We start from the raw sequence: 21,752 nt of genomic DNA, 5'->3' as shown, positions 1-21,752 counted from the left end.
TGGGTGGGGGGTCATCTTCTCACATAAATTTCCCTAAGGGAGTAATTACAGACATGTGTGGTTGTTTTCTATGCCTTGGTTCATTGTTTGGGCCAACAGCATCCCTTTCGTGTTGTGGACTATTTCCACTTGTCGCATACAAAGTGAATTGTGTGGGTCTATAGAATAGCTGGCATATGGAGCAAATATGTATTAATGAAGGGAAGATTTTTTGAATTAGGGGAGGGTTTTGATGTGAAGACAGATTCATTTCAAGCCAATGAAGAACTACTGTGAAAAGAGTGGATACAGAAAATAATAATTGTTCTTTTAAAAATGCCTCTTTATTCTGTATTTTTGTGAAAGGAGAGTTCAGTCGTATTCACAACAGCAAGTTTACTTCGTACAGCTAAATAAGGCATACACAATCAAATATACATATGGAAGAAAGGAAGAAATTTAATTACGCTCTAACTGGTATTTCATGACAAGACATGCATTTTGTGAATGTAAAAGGGTACTGGAACAGTAAAACAAACAAACAAACAAACAAACAAACAAACAAACAAACAAACAAACATTAAGTATTTCAAAGGTTTATCATTAAAAGGTACGTTAGAACTTCCATTCCTTACCCATGTATACCTCCAATATGTGCTCTGGAAGGTTGTGAGCCTCCAGAGCAGATTTGAGGGGTGGGGAGGAAAGGAGGGGAAGTGCACTTGCACAAGCAGAACTTGGCTCATGCAATGCTGGGATTCAACCCAGTTGCCCAGATCCATACATTTCCCAATACATTTAGGAAATCCTAGAGAAGGCTAGGAAATATTATAATGTTAGAACACCCTGGAAAGGGGAAGGATAAAAGGGCTGGCTGGCTGGCTGGCTGTAACATTTGGCTGCCCAGTATTAGAACACATTACCAATTGCCTCATAGCATAACCATTATTTTCCAAAAATGAATTGTGCAATAATTACCTTGCTGGATCAAACCAAGGACTCAAATATTTTATTTTGAATACTGGCCAGCTAGATGTTTCTGGGAAACACACAGGATATAATAATAATGGGCCAACAGTCCATCCCAGAATCTCCTACACTATGGCAAAATGACTTATTGCTACAAAACTATCACACACACATATTCTAAGCTGAAAGATTTGCACAGAGTGAACTTGTATTACCTTAATAAAGGTAATTTGTAATGATGGATATAACCATTTGCAAGAATGTTTGATAACAGCACGAAACACAATTGTCAAATCTCATATACTGTAAACTATTTCCCTCAAGCTGGGGGTACAATTTTAACAGTCTGTCCTGGCCCTTAGTATAGGAGGAATAGCAACAGTAATACTGTGGCAATCTTTTAAAATTACAACTACTTACTTGCAGTAGCACCTATTGTATTTTTTCTTGCAAGGGAGCATGTTGCAAGATCTCAGGAGAAGGTAGTTAATTACTTGGGTTTAAAGGTTTTAATTAGTTATGCATTTTGCTTCATCTTTGGCCAAACAGGAGCTGACAACAATGGTCTCATTGTTTCCAAGGTATATTTTCCTTTAACCTGGAAGGAACATATCTCACTTATTCTAAATATGCATGAACCTGCTAGTTACATATGAATTCATCCCATCTCTATCGTATGTCAATGATACAGCATTAGGGAAAAAATTTTCTATGTCCACCCATTTATTTTGCAGATCTTAACTCTCCTCTGCTGCCCTTTTCAGCTTGTTTAAGTCTTCCTTTTATAATGGAACTCTCTCTTTAAAGAAAACATTTGGAGGATAGCTTTGCCATCATGCTTTTTCACTTGATCTTAATTCTAAATTCACTGCAAATGGAATCAATGGAAGAAGACACTCCCCTAAGTATCTTCATATGACTATTTAAGGGCCAGCACATTGAACAGATCATGGCAACAGACTGGCAACCCTATAACTCAGACAGGGAAGTACCTGGGTTATAGTCAGTTCCATACTAAAGCAAAGTTAGCATATTCTGAACCAGCTAAGTTTCCAGGTTGCTTTTCAAGAGTTACACCACACTACATAACCAGGTTTAGAGGTTAGCAACTCATGAAAAGGAACACCAGACCTCTAGTTTACGTAAGGGCTGAAGCTGCAATCAAGCAAAGCTGAGAAACATGGTCTAGGCCAGAGATAGCAGAACTGGGTGCAGCAGCATGGTTAAATTGAGTCCACTACTTAAGGGGTATAACCCCATGAACAGCACTTGAGAACTTAAGGCATAACCTAAAGCTTAGAACATGAAAATGAAATGCAATTATACTCCCCAGTAAAAGTATTTCTGGACTGTGTCCATTCCATAGCTGTGTGCAAGTCCCAAATTTAGCATTTTGACCATTTTTCTATACCTCCATTCCTACCACCACCACTTCTAAAGATTCTAACCCCTGCATATTGAAAATATGTGAACATGCTTAGTGACATCTCAGAAAGCTGGACCAGGGCAAAGTATGATTTCCAGTGAACAATGTGTTGTACTCCACAGATCCTTTGCCTCCCCATGACTAGCTTGAATAATTATGCAAAATGTGAATGTGTGTAATTTCAGTTTGTATATGTAGTAAAACTTGTTACCTCGACAGAATCTGACTATTACATGCAGGGTATAAAGTACACAATCCTGCGTATAGCAAATAGAATTTTTTGCATTTCTGCAGCCAAAGAACTTGACCCCCTCCCAAATATTTTCTAGTTATTTAACACATGACACAGAATGCAGGCTCCTGAACTAAGATTGTGTACTTAATACCATAAATTCTGAAAATAAGCCTTAGTGTGCTTTGCAGACTGTATGGAGACACACACAAGCATGCTTACATTACATTTTGCATTACATTTAGCAGCTAAGTTCTTCAATAACAGCCTTAGGCTTCTGAAATAGCTCAGGAAGAAGAAAGTGAATAACAGCCTCCTTTAGCAAATCATATGACCCCTCTGCAAGTATTTTTGTTCCAAGTTTAAATACCTAGAGAAGGGGGCCAGGGAGAAGCTTCTAATTTTATTTTATTGTATCGTAAGTTTTTGATTTGCTTTTTCTTTGACATCTGAAAACTCTTTGTTATTCAACAGCTGACAAAACAAAAGAAACAAAATGATAAGCCATGATAAGCAAAAAGGAAACCAAGCCATTCTTGTACTTGGTGAAAATAATTCTACCATGGGTGATACCCAGAAGAATTATATATGTGACATCTTATTGTGTCAGCCTGTTTGCTTCCCTTTCCACCTTCCTGCAACTGCCCATTGCTCCCAAAAACATCTGCTCCAGAGGGTCTCCCAAACTTCCAGAGCAGATTTTGGAAGCACACTAAGGACTGCAGGGAGGAGAGATGAAGAGCGCCCTCCTGACCCAAGCTGGGGTTGGATGTCACTCAATATGATTCTGTACTCCAAAAATAATTGCCTTGTTTATGACCAATGTTCCCGAATGACTTTAGGAATAAGTCTCTTGCATTACCTACAAAAATCTAATATTTAGGGGGGAAATACAAGTGTATGTGAGCACACACAAGAGAAAGAATGATTTTTTAAAACCATGTACAGCCACTATACTAGAAAGCTTGTATTTCAAATCCTAACTTCTTTTTGCCTTGTATACCAGGTTATTGGAATTGCTTATTATATAAACTCATGACATACATGGGAAATCCCACCTTTGTAGTGTGTTTCAAAGGCAAGAAAGTAACATCTTCTGTGTTTAAGTTGCTGGTAATTCCACTGACTGTTACACTCGTACTACAATAAATGATGGGCCAAAAATCACAGACACAATTGCATCTGATTTCTGATGCAAAGCTACAACAAGCATATAGAAATTAATATTTATTAACAGGTAAGGAGCAGTATACAAGTACATTTTTTTAAAAGGTACGAGATTCATGAGGTGTTTCAAAGTCTAGTATAAACAATTGCTTTACAGAAAACCACATGCAACTTTGTAAAAAAATTACCGTAGTAGGGTATTACATAACTGTAGCAATAGCGTCAGATTAATTTCAGAGGAAATTTTAGCAATATGTAGGTATTTCACATTAAAGAACTCCAAGCACATTCTCAAACAATTATATTTTCAACCATATATTTCTAAATATGTCTTTCTCAGAATGTTTGTATCAAAATAGATTTAAAAATCCTATAAGAAAAAGATGTATAATCCTGAAATCCTGCATTTTCTGTGGCCTCTATACCTTTTGAAAAAATCCTTCTTAGTCTATGCTAAAGTGCGACAAAGCCAACACGTTAGTTAGAGTTGCACTCTCAAATATAATGGAAATTCAAATTTCCAATACTAGTTTTTAAAAAGAAAAAAAGCAGATTTTCATATCAAATTTTATATTAAGTTTTTGGAGCCTAAGAGCTTTGTTTATGAATCTTTGACAAACTGGGGGGGTGATTACACACTGCATTGTTACTTAATGCTTGTTTAGCATTAGTTTAATGAAAAACAGCTCAATGATCCCACTTCAATGTGAAAACAAGACCCTGAGAATTTGTTCCCTCATAAGCCTTCGTAGTCGACAGTCTGCTTCTTAACACTGAGCAGCTTTCCTGACATGTTTTTAAGGAAAAGTGTGGAAACCTCTTTATCCCGGTTGGTTTTGTTTTGTTGTGGGGGGCTGGGCAGTGGTGGAGAGATCATTGAATTTTAACTATAAATAGTCTGTTTTCTCAATTCTTTCAGTGTGTGAAAAAGTGACCTTCAACAGGCAACTGTCAAAATTTTGGACTCGTATATGGAATTGTCTGCATGAAGTACACAGCCCAGTGGGTCATGTTGAAGCCCATGTTTCCACTTTCCTTCCCCATCCCCTTCTTTGAATGTATAATAATGTATTAAAGTTGTTTTTAATGAATGTTGTGTTAATCTTTTGTGAAATGTAATGTTATTTTAAAAATAATAAAGTACACATAAAAAACTATGTGTTTTGCCTTGAGGAATGTTTTTAGACATTTTTTAAAATTGGTTTAGGGTTTTTGTCTTAGCTCCTGTTTTTGTTTTTATTCTAAGTTGCTTATTATTTGATAATTTGTAACTCATTCTGGGTCCTGTATACAGCTACAGCAATAGGATTAAAATGCCTAAGTAAAACTTCCTTCTTAATTATCTACAACTGTACTATACTGGAACACTCAAGCATATTATTATGAAGCTAGATTTTTTAAAAATACAAACTGCAGTGGTGTGGGACATTATTCGAGAATGAAAATGTAAATTCCCTATTTTCTATTATTTTATTTATGGTGTTTGATAACATGAAGTTCTAAGTATCAAAATTGTTAAACTTTAACACACGACTGAATTCTGTTTATTTGGAAGGAAGTCTCTCAGGCCCAGTTAACAGAAGCCATGGTTCCCCACTATGTTAACAGATCAAGGAACTCCCTGCTCTCTTTCCTTCATGGCTGCAAGGACACCTGAAACTTCCACTTTTAAGTACAGTTCTCCACAAGATCAAAATCTAGCACAATGCGGTTTGCGTAGACTAGGGGTGGGGAATATGTGGCCCTCCAGGTGTTGCAGCATCCAACTGTCAACAGCCACAGCCAACATGGCCAACCTTCAGGGATGATGCAAATTTAGCATAACATCTGTAGGCCCGCAGGGTTGCTATCCTTTGTTTAAACTAAGAAGCAGCCAAATTTCAGGGCAAATCTCTTCCTTATGGCTTTAGAAGGCTTACTACAGTTCATTCACATAGCAGAAAACAAATTTATCTAGTAGGTGTGTTTTGAATTGTAGCCTTTGCCGCTTAAGTGCTCGTTCCGGAAAATTAAATCAAAGGGATATATTTTGTCAATTTATGTTGTTGTTGTCCCTTGTGTAGTACATTCCCAGAATAGTACTTTGTAACATTTCCACACTATTATTGGACCTAAAACATTTAATTAAGCCTCACAACAACCCTGTGAGGTAGGTAACAGTATAGCTATTGGATGGGAAGCTGTTTAATTAAACTTACCAAAAATGGCCCAGGATATCAGAAGAGGTAAGAAGAGAAAGCTCAGATCTAGTCATCGGTATGTGCCATGAGGATTCACCAAGATTCTGTGTTTCTTTAGCTGTGGCATAGTACTATTTGTAGAGTTTGGCAGCAATCATTAATTTTTATCATGCTCACTTAGCTGTTCATGTTAGATATTCTCAAGTTAAATTGTATCACCATCCTTGTGCCGTAACTTTTTCCATAGCTAAGCCTCTGTACAACTTTGTACATTATAAAAGCATGTTACTGCATAATTGTATCCATATGCATGGCGCTTTCATAAGAGCTGATGCTCAGATTTTCAGATTCACTAGCATTCAAAACTTATTCTGTCTTCTAGCCCAGCACCATCCACATGCTCACTACTGAGAAAGACCAGATGAATAATCTGGGCTCCTGTTCTATTTCCTCCAATCTATTCCCTGACACAGTATCCTGAACACTGATCAGCTAACCAATACAGTATTATGCCTCGCTCTGTGAAGATGCAGAATCCAGGTGAGTGAATGTTAAGAAACCACAAAGAAGGATGATCAAAAATGGGATGAAGATAAATAAGGCTGCAATAAAAATGTATCTGTACCTTGCACTATGATGTGCAAGATGATGTGGCAAGAGAATAAAATATGGCAACAAAAAGACTGTAAGGAAGGGTATTTTCTGGATGAAGAGGTGGAAGTAAAGACTCTTACGTTTGAATGAGTATAGGAGCAATACAAACACCTTACTACATTTTAGAAGCAAAGGATTGCTAGGCAACAGGTAATGCACCGAGGTAAGCGTTGCTGGGACACAATCCAGGCAAAACAGGGTAAGATGGAAGAAGAGGAATCTTCCATGGCCTAGCTGTGTCCTGGATTCTCTCTATACCTAGCCAATGCTGCTTCATGGACAACAATAGACATAGATGGAGCTAGATGTTCCCATCTCATTGTCCCATAGCAGTAGCCTTGAAAGTTATAGTCTCTATCTACCTTCAAGCTGGCACAAACTATCCCTGGTTATGCAGGAACACATTTTAACTACCTTGGTGTCAAACAACCAATTTTTAATTGGACGGAGATTGGCACAGCCCAATATTCATGTTCCTTCCCAATCAAATACATCATCACTCCTCAACTCACACACACAACTTTTCATAGATGCAAAATCTGTTAAATACACATAGGAAGAACTCTATCAAGCAGTAGTGACAGAAAAGGGAATGCCATGTACCTATTTCCTGACAAGACAAAGGCAGAATGACAAACAAAAATTTTGTTTGTGTGCAAAGTTTTGGAGTTGACTTACAAGAAATTATTTCTTTTCATAATGTTAGAAAATCAGAATATTAAAAGCAATTTTTCCAACAGTAAATGATACTATGAGTAGTAATATAAAGCTTTAGGGGACGAAGCCAGTGCCTGTTTCCTACCTACATCCTAATACTACTTATAACCACTGAGTGACAAAGGTAGGACTAAATAAACCCAGAGTGTATTTTTCATTTCGGAATTGACACATTGCATAATTTTTAACATAATCCTTCTAGTGTCACTGGCACAGCAGAAAACAATGTGCCCATAATTCAGTCCTTTACATGGTGACATCCAGCAAGAACCATTCGCCAGTGGAATCAACTTCCACTTATGCAATGGGACTATTAGCCCTCTGGAGTAGATTTGGAGGTCAACAAGAAGGTGGGGGAGCACTCCTGAGGTGGAGGAGAGGAAGGATATATCCTACTGCATGAAGTCAATTGCATACTGTTGGGTATCACCGTTTTTAATGTGACTAGCGAAGTAACTGGGCCAAAAGGTATCTCAAGAAATCTGCTGATTTTTGCCTGGAAAGTACTGAAATAAAAGTACCCTATGGGTTTTTCAAATTAAAACTGATTAAGGACATTTTTAAAAGATTAATTAAAAGCAGTAAGGCTTACTGTCACACAATGTGTTTAAAGACTATAAACAGGAAGATAGTAACAGTATAGAAATCAGCAGAATAAGACACACAATATTTCTTATATTCTTCAAATTTAAAGATATTTACAATCTGCATATGAACTAAAGATGACAAATTCCATTACTTCTTTTTAAATGCTAATTCATTAACATGTAACTCCTGATAACTCCAAGAATTCCTATGGCAGTAAAAGGACCAGGGCAAGGTAATATTTTTGGATAAGAAGTTTGTCAGACTTAACTGTCATTTTGCTCTGTAATTATATGCTTATGAGTGGGTGGACAAGACAATGCTTTAGTGGCTTGGACAATGCTTCTGTAGTCATAGGCATGGGAGTCAAAAGAAGATTTCCACAACCTTAATTCATATGGAGGCCGGCACTAATGGCTCGAGAAAACTGGTGACATACAAAATACTTGTAAAGTCAAAATCCACTATGTAAACCAACAGCTTATAAATCCTATTGTCAAGCACAAACATAGTGAGTACTTTCTAGCCAGTTCCCCTCTTATTATTATTCTAGCCAATTCCCCTCTTATTATTACTGGGTGTACCTTTGGTCGGACATGTGTCCATGGGTTGAGCATCCAAAGGGGCTCAAGAATGGAAAAAATGTCCTGTCTTCCTTTCCATTGCCAGTCTCCCAAGTCTCATGGGAAGTGATATGGGACAGAATTTTTTGTTTTGTGGGTTCATTAGTAAAAATGAACGGATACCAATTACAAATATAATATTAAGGAAGCATGGGAGTTTCAAAGGTTTTAGCTTTATTTACTCAATACAAGTAAAACAAGTATGCTCTCTAGGGAAACTAAAAATTTTCTGATACAAATTACCCATCTCATTGCTCATGGGCGCTGCTTTTCAAAGGCTTTCAGCCCACTGAAGGGAGATTTTTTTTGGGGGGGTCACAGGGGGTTGGAAGGAGAGAGCTGAAATGCATATGATGACAGTGATGGCACACTGGGAGAAATTCAATACTGTGCTTTTTAAAACATTCTATCAGCAGAAGCATTTTTGCTTCCCCAAGGAAACAATCTCTTTTCTCCTCCCGTCTGCTATTCAGAGGCGGGGCATCTTCCACACCCCCCCCAAGCCAACTTGAAGGCGGTTGTGTGGCACGTTGGGGAAGGAGAGGGTTAAAGTCTTGAGTTGCTAGCAGAAGTCCCTATGCAGATTTCTGCTAATAGGCCCTGGTAGTTCAATCAGGCCATTGGATCCTGGATATTGTCCAAATACTAAATGTGAATGTTCCAGCTTATTCTACCATAAACTATTATCTACAACTAGTGTTGCCAATGTTAGGCAGTATCCAACTAAATAGTTCTGCCAGTGCAAGGACATTTAGCTGCACAATAAAACTTCACTACCTTGTCCTCTCCTTGCTTACTCCTAATAATGTTCCAGGGTGGGTGGATAGGAGGGGTTGTCCCCCAACACATCAAAACAAATTTACAAAATGAGCAGGGAATGTGCAGGGAGATGAGAGGGCAGGAATGTTCCAAGGTTCCAGAAGAAATTATAATAGTATTACTGAAGATTAAGACTTTGACAACGCACAGGATCCCTATCTACTTTTGCCCTTCACAGTTAAGTCTAACAGTTTACAATGTGTGAGTCCTGGCCACTAAGAAAGGACAATATTGCCTACTGGATTCACACAGGCAATTGTGCTATTATAATGAAGTTTTAAATCCAGGGTTCAAGGGTTCTCAAACCAACAGCTCTTCAAGCCTTCTGAAGACAAGTAGAAGAACTGGGAAAGTCCACAGCCTAAAGCTATGACCAAGCACATCACATAAAAACAAGAAAAATAGGGTGGCATTCAACGTTTTTGTTCTGTTAACAGAATAAACAAGAGTAGCATTCATGGGACAGATCTTTCTATGAACGCTCCTTTCATCTGTGGAACAAACATGTCAGATACTACCTGTGGATAAATCAGCACAGATAAAAAGAGAAGCTAATCATCAGTATGGATGATCAATATCCCCACTGCCTCTGGTATGGATCAGCACATGCTGCTGGCAGGGTGTAGAGAATACATCTCTAAAAAGGCTGCCTTACATTTGAGAACCTGCATTAGCAGAGAGGGTGCTTAAAGTCTGTTCTGAGAGACTAATCTCTTAACATTTAACACACTTAACATTCAACTGCATATAGTCTGTGCAGTCTTACAACAGTTATATACTTGAGACTCTCTTACTAATATTATATGCCACATACAACACCTAACAACTTATTTTACTTACCATTTTAGATAAAGATTTAAGTTTACTCTAATTTAACATAAATACTATAGTTATTATAATGTTAAAAACCTATGACATGCATCTCCACGTGCCAGGGAAAGTCATATTTATATAAAGTATTATTATGAAGATGTTTTTCTGAGAATGCATGCTATCCATAATTTCAGCTCATCCGTTGCACTTTTAACAGAGCAGGATAAAAAGCTTATTCATTTTGGTTATGAAATATTTTGTTAGACAGGTACTTGAAAATGTGACTTGCATAATTCACATTTATGTTTTAACGCATTCAGTGATTTTCAAATAAAAATATGCATTTCCAACCCCCCTCTAGCAAACATTTCAAAAACTGAAACAGCCTAGGAATAATAATAAAAACGTTAGAGCCCAACAAATCACAAAGCCATTTGTTAATTTTTATGGGGGAAAAGGAGCTCTAAATAAATGACACAGGAGGCAATAAATTGACACGACAAGTAAATAAAAGGCTAAAGCACTCCAATACCATTGAAACGGTTTTAATGTTGTTGCAAGTCCATAATGCAACAATCATCAGATCATAGAGAGACCCAAATATTTAGAAATCATTTTAATTACCCCCTTTCACCTGTTGTACAGAATTAAGAAATGCTCAATCCCTCCTTTACCTGAGTTTGTGTATGTGCCTAACAAGTTAAGTTTCAGTGCCAACTTAAATTCCTATTATATGTTTAAGAAAGAAAATGAAAATATTAACCTCAGCTTCAATGTACAGTTTCCAGAATCTGCCAGAACTTGGGAACTGGGCAACAAGGCGTTCATAGGTCTTCCGTGCTTTGTCTATAGGTTGATTCTAAAAATTGAAAACCAATAAATATTTACAATATTTATAATGTAAAAATGTATTGACATTTACTTCAGAACCAATCACTGTGAGTGGACCCATTGATAAGGAAATGTAATCCTATGTCACTAAACCTGTGCCTCTCGAATGAGAATGCTCCAAGCGTCAAGGTCATATGGATTCTCTTCTAGTTTCTTTTCAGCTTTCTTTACTTTTTCTGGGACATATTCAGCAGCCTAGAAAACACAAAGTAGTTGGTTAAAAGGGTATATAAATATGTTAATAAAATCAATGCCATCTGCTAGCTATATCATCAATGTTCACATATCCATAGCAATCACTAGATTAATATATGCCAGCCTACAAGTTTTTCCACAGTAGTACTTTGATGAGTATGCACAAGAATCGCACATCAAGTCCACAGAAAAGCTCTCCATTGCAATGTAAAACATGGCTCAAAATGTTAGGTTTAAAATAACAGAGTAAACTGAAGGTTATTGTAATAAGCATCACCAGTCTTCTGCATTAGTACCAAGAATAATACATGCATGCTTGATTCAGTCTTGGAATACAAAACATTTGAATAGCTCCTTCCCTTCTCCCGAACAACAACAGAGTATCACTGGTTAAAAATTATTTTAACAAGTTTCTAGTCTTTGAGAGAAACTTTTTAAACTGTTGGTCTACAATGCAAACTGAGGAGGAAAGGAGGAAGAAGACAAATAAAAATACAATTTAAATGAAAAATCTGCAATTCTACACTATTTTATTATTTTCTGCTTTACATAAAGCTGTTGCCCATCTTGCTGCCTGGCAGTACTCTCTGAATGGTACAGTAATTCCTTCTATAGCCTCAAAATAATTTAGGATAACAATAGATTTTCACCCTGACACTGAATTCCAAAGATTTAAGAGTGCTCTTCTTATAAATAAAGTAACAAATTATCATCAAATAAATAAATTCTGATTTCAAAGAGCTTGCGTAAGGTGACTGGACTGGACTTCCTCCCAATCCCGTGAATCTAGGATTTTCTGAATACGCTATGACAGAAAGGTAAGTTTGAAGACACGGGACTTATTAGTTGTAGTAATAACTCCCCGTTCTTTTAAAGAATGCAGCCCATTATTGTGTAACTAAATTTTTTTTAAAAAATGCAGCACTTCACACACTACACACAAGCAACCCATATTAAACCAATAAGAAAGCTTCCTTTTTCGTATGCCTAGATATTTTTTTGAAATTAGTATTTTATTTTATAATCTAAAATATGAAGCAAGTAGAAGAGTTTGACTACACTAGCTGTTTTACAGTGCGTAAGTGCCGGGTTCAGTCATTTGGGAAGACTCCAAACCTTTGCATATTTATAGTTGTCTAGCTATATATGGAATTTTGAAAAACTAATAGTGACAGTTAGACTGAGTTGAATCTAACTTTGGAAAGGGTGCAGTATACTGATACATCAAGTAGCACTAAGATTTGGCAACACTCAAGAATGCTAGCAACTGTGATTGCAGTATAACCTTAAGGCTGAGCTACACAACAAGAAGGAAAAACTAACATTCTAGTTGAGCCTATTTATCTTACATTGTGTATTAGAGGACTGCAGTCTTGCAGGCCAGTATCTATGAGGTAGTTGACAGTTTCCCATCATCATTATTATTTACCTAAAATACAAAGCTGCTCAAAAGCAATAAAATCAACACAAGGCTGTGTCTCTGGGATTACAAAACATGGCAGTACCTTTTCTCAAAAGATGAGAGCAAAAGAATCACGGGCTGCCATTGGCTTAATCTAGCAGGCTCTTCTTGCCTTCTCCCAACTCCCACTTTTTCACATTCCCATTCCATTCAAAGCAAAAGGGTTCAAATGAGCAAAACTACTAAGAAGAATAATGTAAGTATGAGCATAGTTGGTTTGCAGGACTGTGTCATGACTTAAGTCCTCTGGCTTTTAGCTTTTATTCAGCAGAACATTATACCAGGATGTTCGAACAGGTAGAGCATTCGAACAGGTAGAGAAATCCATGAACGGGACTCAATACTTTACTAAAAAAAAAAAAAAAATTAACACCACCACCCTTAAACGTGAAATGATCAGTTTATTAAATTTATTGATTTCTGCAAAAATATGGGGTCTACATTGTTTACTCATGCAATTCATGAGTGGTTAATGTACAGTGTATCTATTCTTTTGCATGGTTTCTCTCATTTTATATAAAGGTATCTTTGCAAAATAGTAACTACTACAACAACCAGTCTGACTTGACTTCAGCAGAGGTAATGAAGGTAAATGTAACTTTGGCATAAAACAGAATCCCAATGTCACAGCTACAAAAAATGAGACTCAGCTACAAAAAATCAATATGGACTCATTCACATAAGCTCAAACAGTCCTATGGCTAAGATTTCTAACAGTATTCATTTATTAATTAGATTTATTATATTGCTAACTATTATTATATCCCTAACACATGCAGTGACAACCATTAAGTTAAACAAAATAACAATAAATTTAAATTTACAGCATGTAATACTTTATCTGTTCCTGCCACAATACACCACTAAACTCACCTTCACTAACAAAGCCCTGGATGAAAAAGTATTAATTAGCATCTAAAACAAAGCAGAGTTGGTGTCAATTGCAATTTTGTGGCAGGGCATTCATTCTAAAGGCCCTCTCCCATAGGACTCTACATGGAATAGCAAGGGCATCTCCAGTAGATCTTGCAGCCCAGGTAGGATGAAATGTTGCAGCTGCCTTGGGAACCTTCAAGTTGAAGGGAAAGGTTTGTTACCCAATGCTGTCTGTGGCTGTACAGAACAGCAATGGAAAGTGAAGTCCTGTTGTCTGAGCAGAGGTCTATTGGCACAACACTAGCTGCCATCCAGAATAAATAACACAACCACCTTGAATAGGGCTTGGTGGCATATAGGCAGCCAGTGCAGACTGGTGTTACATTGTTCTACTTGGCTGAACTAGTCAAAACTGTGGCAGCAATGGTCTGAACCAGTTGCAGCTTTCAAACCATTTTCAGTCCAACCTAGAGTACGTTACAGTAATCTGATAATTGTGTGGGTATCCCAATTGTGCAGAGTCACAAAATCAGGTACTTTCACACTGAAATTCCTCTACAAACAAACACCATACAGCTGTTACAGAAAGTGGTAGTAATGTCAAGGGTGGGACTACAAGCAGGGCCTCTCCTATATTCACATGCCTATGGGCTACAAATGAAAATGCATGATCTAACATGCAATCCTTATTACAGCACTCTCTGACTAAGGAACCTGCATTTCATTTTCAGATTTGTAGTAAGAAAGAAAAAAAGATGACAGGCATGACAAACTTCATGGGGAGAGGCATGTGACATGTGGAGCTGAACAGTGCAGGGTGGGTAAAATAATTCTAATTAAACGTTATTTGTAACATGTGGCTTAAAAAAATAATAACCTGCCTAAAAAGAAATTTGATTTAACACCCATATGTCTACACTTACTCCGAAAACTGAATCATGACCAACTATCAAAAACAAAATTCAAGGTCCTTAAAAAATGAATAAAAGATAAAGCACTGGGAGGGGTCCACTGAGGATAGACAGATTATAATAATAATAACAGATTAATAGTGTTGTATTATATTAAAAGTACTGTATATTTATAACTGTGGATTTCCTAATGGACCCAGTATAGCAAGTTGTTAGGTGTACTAGAATTCAAGAGTTGTCATAATGAATCCCAATTTAATCATCCACTACATGCTCTTGTATCTCTATTATGCGTCCCACTATTTCAGTTTGCATTTTTTTCAGTTCTTTAGTTATGAATATTTATTCTTTATTGAACATGAACATTTACTTTCTATCACCTTTCCCTAGGAACTACCATCTTTAACTGGCACCTAGAAAGCTAAGAACAAATCAATGCATTTCAATGGTTACAGCACCCAGTAAACATGCATGATTGCACAGGAAATATATGAATACCAAAAATGAGAAACAATTTACATCTATGATTTAAATTGGTCTTTTTTGCAATTTAAATCAATCAACCCTATGATAATTTAAGTGTGAATAGCATGAAGCAAAAGAATCTCACTGAAAGAGGTGCTGTAAGCTACTTATTATGAAAGAACAAATCTCTATCTGCCCTTCCAAGCCTAAGAAAGTGATCAAGAGATATGAGTTCTCAATCTCAGCTGCACATTGCTGCCTCCCATTGCAATACATGTGTGGCTGGAGGACTGCCTTTGTATTCATTCTACAAAACTACTTGGACATTCACTATTTGTCTTTCTTCTCAGTCAAGAAAGACAGCTCCCTGTCTACTGTCCTGGTTAATGAACACTGTAGTAAAATAGAACAAGGTTAAGCAACCAAGAATGCACGCACAGACATTTTCCAAACTGGGGAATATGTGAGAAGTAGAAGTGGGTGTGTCTGAAATATGAAGCTTCAATGAACCAACTGATTCAGTATATAGTAGAGAAGGGACAGTTATACAATTAACAAAAAGATGCAGTCATAAAACTTCTTGTGTAATTTCTGAGCTTCAGATATTTTATGCAATTCTCCATTTCCTTAGAAATGGGAGCAGCACATACTGGGACTGATGAAATTAGCTGTCTGGAACAACACAATAAGGAAATGGTACACATAGCATGTTCTTACATTAATCTACCTTAACTAAGCACATTATGAAACCTTCCTTGACTGGTTAACTGTTCCTGCTGGGTTGAGAGAACGGATAGTATTCAAACACAGGCTCAAGAATTGAGTTTTAAACAAGTCATAAATGTATTACAGCTGATGAAAATGCAAAATGTTAAACCCAGCCAGGTGACAAAAATTATATCGAGTGTTACCATTCTTAAAATTTATGTGGGAATGAATGAGGTAAAAAATGACTGTGCTTTGCTGTAAGATCAATTAACAACATTTATTTGATGGCAGTGAAAACCAGTGAATGAGCCATTTACTGCCTTCCTTCTTTCCTCTGATGTTGTACCGTTGAACTGGTCATAAGCAGGGAGGAGGAGAGCAGAGCACTGATAAAGTGTGATGTATACTAATACTCCTTACATTTGCCTGTGGGACCATATTAAAAAGTTTGAAAACCACTCGGTTACAGAGTGGCAATCTTCACCTAAGTCTTTCCTCATTTATTGTCTGTCAAGGAACCTATGCACATTGCAGAGGATTCAGGCAATAGTCAAAGATGCAAACTCAATTAACATTGAGGTCTGTGGGCTGTTGCCACTGCCTTACATGAACTGTACTGTAGAATGCATCCCAAACTCCCATGCATTCCCATGAGTGATCCACTCTGGCTGAATTGAGTCTGAAGTCAGGAGCCATGCCCCTTGATGTGAGCCCATAGATGGTGGGGAAGGACACCTGTCCAAATTCTAGCCTAGATAGAGAACTTTCATTTCAATGGACCGTTCAACCCAGAGTGATATGTGAAACCACATATAGTGCTAAGAATACCTATGCTGGAACACCAGTGCATGTTTGCCTTATTGCGCTGATTTATGGCAGACCTACCATGGAGATTATGAGCCTGAGGCCTATGTAGCAAACATGCTATCCAACATACATGAACAGTTTTTGGCCGGTGAACATTGCTTTGGATTAGACAAAACTGTAGTGTTTATGTTTATATTAAGCAGATTCCACAATCATGCAAGTTCTGAGACAGATAGCCTGATAAGTTCTCCTTTTTATTATAAATTCTGCAGAAACTAAAATCATTTGCACATTTATTAGCAAGGAAGTTCCACTGGACTCAGTAGGACATGCATCTTCATATAATTATTCTTAACTTTGTTCTTCCTAAACTGAAATACAACCAAGACATTTGGAATCCTTTTCCATGTAAAGGTATTGCTAGCAACTACCGTTTCACTTCAGTTTCCCAAGCCTGTGATACTATGACCATGGATTTTAAACAGTTGCCTGTATTTTTACAGCAGAGCTTTCCAAACTGTCACGAAAAATTACGTGTGTCGGCTGCAGTGTGTAGGTGTGTTATGCAATCACTCTTATAAGGGATTAGTTTAACCTCTGGTTTGCTAGTAAAATTGAATTACTGTGTCGCGAAATGATGCATGTTTAAAAAGTGTGTCACCAATGTGCAAAGTTTGGAAAGCTCTGCTCTACAGAAAAGAACTTCAACAAGATTTGAAATTGTCTTCCAACGCTTTTGTTGGCAACTTCTGTCTCTTAAAGCAAAAGCAACAGTGTGCTCCAATATTTGGTGTATGCACACATTTATTCCTTGAATGGTTTTGAGAATGTTCAAGTTATACTCAACTTCACTCCTGCCCCTGCTTAATCACGAGGCCTACCCCTCCCATGCTAGTGAAATAAAAAAAAAACCAACAACTGTGGCTGGAATAAATAACTGCACAACAGGAAGACATCCCAACATAGCTCCTTCTGTTATCCAGGCTGCAGCAGTGGATATACAGGAGTCTAAGCCATGTCTCCAGCTTCAGTTCTCAGCTTGTACTACTGAGGCAGCAGGTTTGATAAAATGAGGGTCGGAGGGCTTAAAAGATAATCTCTCCCCCCCCCAACAATCCTTCATCCAGACTACTGCATCCAAAGATACTTGGATTTGTTTTTATTTGTTGCAACAGTAAGTGAAAACCAGGGATCCTTCCAGTTTGGAGGCAGTATGTTCTGTGGGAAATGCAATGGACTTTCAAGTAACAGGAGGGTTCTTCTTATGTTTGTATCATATAAGAGCAGGTATGCCTCTCCAGAAACTCTGTCACCTTCGCAGAAGCAAAGCAAACTATAGTACCATCTACCATCCTGGTTTCATACATTCTGCCAAAATAATTTACTTCCTCCTATAGGAGACTAGACTGGTTAGTGAAATTTAGCCTGCCATGTCCAATATTACCTTGATGTACCCAAACCCAACCAAAGAGCACTACTAACAAGAAGGAACATAAGCAAAAATTCACAGGCAGAATAGCTGGTGGAGAAAGATTTAGTTTTTCCCCAGCTGGCAAAAAAGGAAGCATTCAGGAAGGACTATCCATATGCACATACAAAACTTTTATATCTGATCACCTGAGATTTAAACTCTACTCAGCACCCAGAAATAAATCCAACAGGAAGCAATCCTTGGCATCCACTTGGTTCCACAGAAACCAGTGGCATATGTTATTTAAAATGTATTGAAGGAATTATTAACTGCAATCCTAACTTTAAAAGCAGAGTTATGTTTGTTTTGTGATCTGCAAATTAATAAATAAAAATAAGCTAAAGGGCTTGTGGAACCTCCTTCACTTGAAAAGCTGTGTTCTATTTGTTTTATATCGTATATTATGTTTCTAACCTCAACAGTAATTTGCCACACAGTTGGGAGGCAGCTTCTGTTTTAAGAAACACAAACTGGCCTCACAACTTCAGTGCATGTGATGTTTGGATTCTGGCTAGTGCCTTCAGTATATGTCTACCTTGGATACAATTCTAACCTTAAAGGTACCCCCCCCCACACACAAAAGTAGTCTCTTTCACAAAGCACACCATAATATAATATTTCTGTAATATTAAACTCTTTTATTAAAAATAAATTTTAAAGCAGTTTCATTCAACTTTTGAGCACATCCACACTCACTTTACTTTGAATACACAAAATCGGGTACATAGAACTCAACAGTTTATTCCTAAAACAAAACCTGTACAAACCTTTAAACCCATTTTCATGAAACCTCAGTGCGTTAAATAACGCTTTCCTGCGTTCTAGTAATATAAAGTTGTAAGCATTCGCCTATTATCTCATACATGGAAATCTGAATGGAAAGACGCCCCCTCAGCGTCCGAGCAATTAAGTCCACGAGGGAAAATACATTAAGGCCTCAACGCTTTACACATTCTCGTAAGGGCCGCTGAACAAAGCGGAGCTTGCTCCCGACTAAGTGCACACTGGATCAGCTTTAAATTAAGGCCTTAATACTAGGATAAATATCAATCTTAAATACCCTTACCGGGCACAGGGACCTCGAAAAGGCTGGGTTCTAAACAAGCATTTTCGGTCATGGTTCCAGCCAGCTACTGAGTTGAATGGGGAGAAATAACTGGGGCGAGTTGGAAGATGGGGAAATATTAAATTCTGAAACTCAACAGGCTCTACGAACTGGGGGAGCGGGGCTGAAAACTGAGAAGAGGCCGCAGCACAAAGGCGCGCACGTTACACAGGCCCGACCCCGAACCACCCTGAAAATCGCCATTTTCACCTCTTCCAGGCCTCGGTCGTCCTACCAGGCCCAACCCTATTCCCCCCGCCCTCGAAACAAGTCCCCCGCCAAGTGAGACTGGCTCAGCTCGGGAGGGCCCTGGTCGCTCACCTGGTCGCCGGCGGGAGCTTCTCCAGACATGGCAGGCTAAAACAGGCCCCCGAAGGGGGTGGGAAGAAGCGGCCTCGGGTATTTAATGTGTGCACTTGACCCACGCCTCTTTCCTCCTCCCCCTCCCCAAACCCCCGCACACCTAGCAAGCTAGCCGGCCGGCCAGGCAGCCCACCAAATTGCCCCCTGCGTGCCGCTCCTGCCTAGTTCCGAGGAACAAAATGGCGGCCCAACCGCCCCACAACTCTTGTCTTCCTCAGTAAAGGGTGGAGGCGGGGCCAACCGGGAAAGCGCGATGGCGCAAGGGCTGCTGGGAAAAGGAAGGAAGGAAGGAATTCGCGGCACAGTACGATAAAGGGGGCGGGGGACAGCGGCGCGCGAAGGGTTAAGCCAACAAACATACGAGAACTTGAGCGAAGAGCGAGTGAAGAGGATGCTGGGAACGAAGGCGGAAAAAAAGGGGCAGCAAGGAAAACGCCCACAAGTTGAAAGGATGGTTAATCATGGGGGAAGGAAGCCGCTTGCGCTATTTGACGCCTCGGCGTACCGAAGGCGGAGGGGAGCCGGATGTTGTGGAACTACAACTCCCATCAGCCCCGGGAAGCGTGGCCAACGGCCCGCGTTGATGGAAGGTGTAGTTCATCAGCATACAGCCAAAGGTTTTCCACACCTGCCATGTAGTACCTGCGAGAGGTGGTAGGCTGGCGTGGTCTGCGCCCTTCTTCCTCCTCATGGGCGTAGCCAGGATTCTTGGGGGGGGTGCAGAACCTCAGTTTGATATGTGTTTTTATTGATGGGGGGCAGCTACGCCCATGTTGCTCCTTTTTTTTAAGAGACCGCCCCCAAGCCGGAGCCTGGTACAAGAGGCATGGACTTAGTTAAAAGCACGCTGAGCGCAGGAGTTTGCTTTGACTGAATGGAACAGAGCTTACAGTCCGTTCTCTCAGTCGCCAATTCAGTCCGTTCTCACAATCTCAACCATTTGGGAGCCTTGCTCCCTTGCCAAGCATCTCTCTTCTTCCCACCCCGCTCGCTTGCTTAATGGGTAGACCTGGACGCCGGGAATTCCAGTGTTTTACAATGAGTAGACTAGGAATTCCCCACACGCCACGTGAGCAGACACAGCTAGTTTCAGGGTATTAAACTCCATCCCAGAATAGATGTGTACGTGATGGTGACAGGTGTGTGTGTGTGTGTGTGTGTGCACGTGTGCTTCCAATTTATAGAATGGAGCTCGGTTCAAGGACACGTTCCAGGAAGGCAAAAGCATTCAAGAGGGATGCTGAGCAGGCCCTATGAGGGTCATGACCTGGTGAGAGAAGGGGATACCTTGGGGAGAATCCTAAAGGACAAATACAGAGGACTGGAAGTCTGCATTCAGTATTTCTTTTGTTGTAAGACTTATAATGCTTGAGTAATACTTAGGATTACCTGAAAAGTAACTGCTGGCACTGCATGCTTTTCTGAATACAGTACTGTACATCTTTCACCCTTCTGCTTCTATGCAGTTCTCAATCTGTGCCGGGATAGGTGTGTGGTACATTTAAACTATCTGAAATGTGATTAACACTGAGCTTTTGGTATGAGGCAAAAGCTTGATTATTCACCCAGACTTTAGCTGAAATGTAAGGTTTCTCACAGAGTCTCATTTTTACAGTCTTAAACTCACTTCCCCACAATTCCATATCATTTATTATTTGTTCTTGTTTTTTAAATAATTAAAATTCATTAGCAATTGAGTGCCAATATCTGCTTATACAAGCATAATTTTTTTATTATGTCCATGACAGGACATATACAAACATTTCTGATGCCGTTTTGCTTAATACACACAAATCTTTGGAAAGCACTTATCCCTATCAAAAAGCATAAAGTGGCAAGTTTGAGGGACTTTTAAGAGACTCAACATAAGTGAATTCTTGGCTCTCCACAGGTTTGTTTTTTTAAGATCATCCTTCAGGCTTTGTACTAGATCGGCTCCACTAGATGGCAGACTGACACAAATCCAGCAAGCTTTCCCTTACTGGACATGGAAGCAACAACTTTTTCCGTTGTTTGTAGGCAGCTCTTAATAGTTCCTAATATCATAAGATGCACTCTAATCGAGCTGGAGTCTGAATTGCAAGTTGTTGTGGTTGTTGGGTTTTGCTTTTTTTACACAAATGTTTGCAGAGCTCAAGAGGCTACTTTATGACTTCCACCTTTATGCCTCCGATGATCCTACGTACGGCATATACCCAGAATATTGGGTATATCTCGAAAAGGATATTGCCAAGCTGGAAAAGGGCCTGCAGTACTTTATGGAGGAAAGGCTACAGAGTTTGGATGTTTTCTTTTGCTTTTCAGGGCAGCTAAGTGTGAGGAACAGGATGGAGG

At 38.9% G+C, this 21,752-nt stretch overlaps 1 protein-coding gene and 1 long non-coding RNA gene across 2 annotated transcripts in view; one reads left to right on the top strand and one right to left on the bottom strand.

The window, feature by feature from the left end:
* CSTF3 (cleavage stimulation factor subunit 3) overlaps positions 1-19,786 on the bottom strand; it is a 55,456-nt gene extending 35,670 nt beyond the window's left edge. Inside the window, exons 1-3 of the mRNA XM_083598519.1 lie at positions 19,377-19,786; positions 11,149-11,250; positions 10,928-11,023 (exon numbers count right to left, since the gene is read on the bottom strand). Coding sequence (XP_083454645.1) covers positions 10,928-11,023; positions 11,149-11,250; positions 19,377-19,406 — 228 coding nt within the window. The 5' untranslated portion in view covers positions 19,407-19,786. The remainder of the gene's footprint in view (positions 1-10,927; positions 11,024-11,148; positions 11,251-19,376) is intronic.
* LOC310756477 lies at positions 215-3,413 on the top strand. The gene is made up of 2 exons (XR_014544898.1): positions 215-1,292; positions 1,331-3,413. It is a non-coding gene; the product is annotated as an uncharacterized lncRNA (long non-coding RNA).
* Positions 19,787-21,752: the final 1,966 nt, after the last annotated feature.

Source organism: Podarcis filfolensis (genome assembly GCF_964270895.1).
Source record: "Podarcis filfolensis genome assembly, chromosome: 1".
In the NCBI taxonomy this organism is placed as follows: Eukaryota; Metazoa; Chordata; class Lepidosauria; order Squamata; family Lacertidae; genus Podarcis; species Podarcis filfolensis.
The sequence above is the reverse complement of the archived record's forward strand: the minus strand, read 5'-3'. Positions and strand labels throughout refer to the sequence as shown.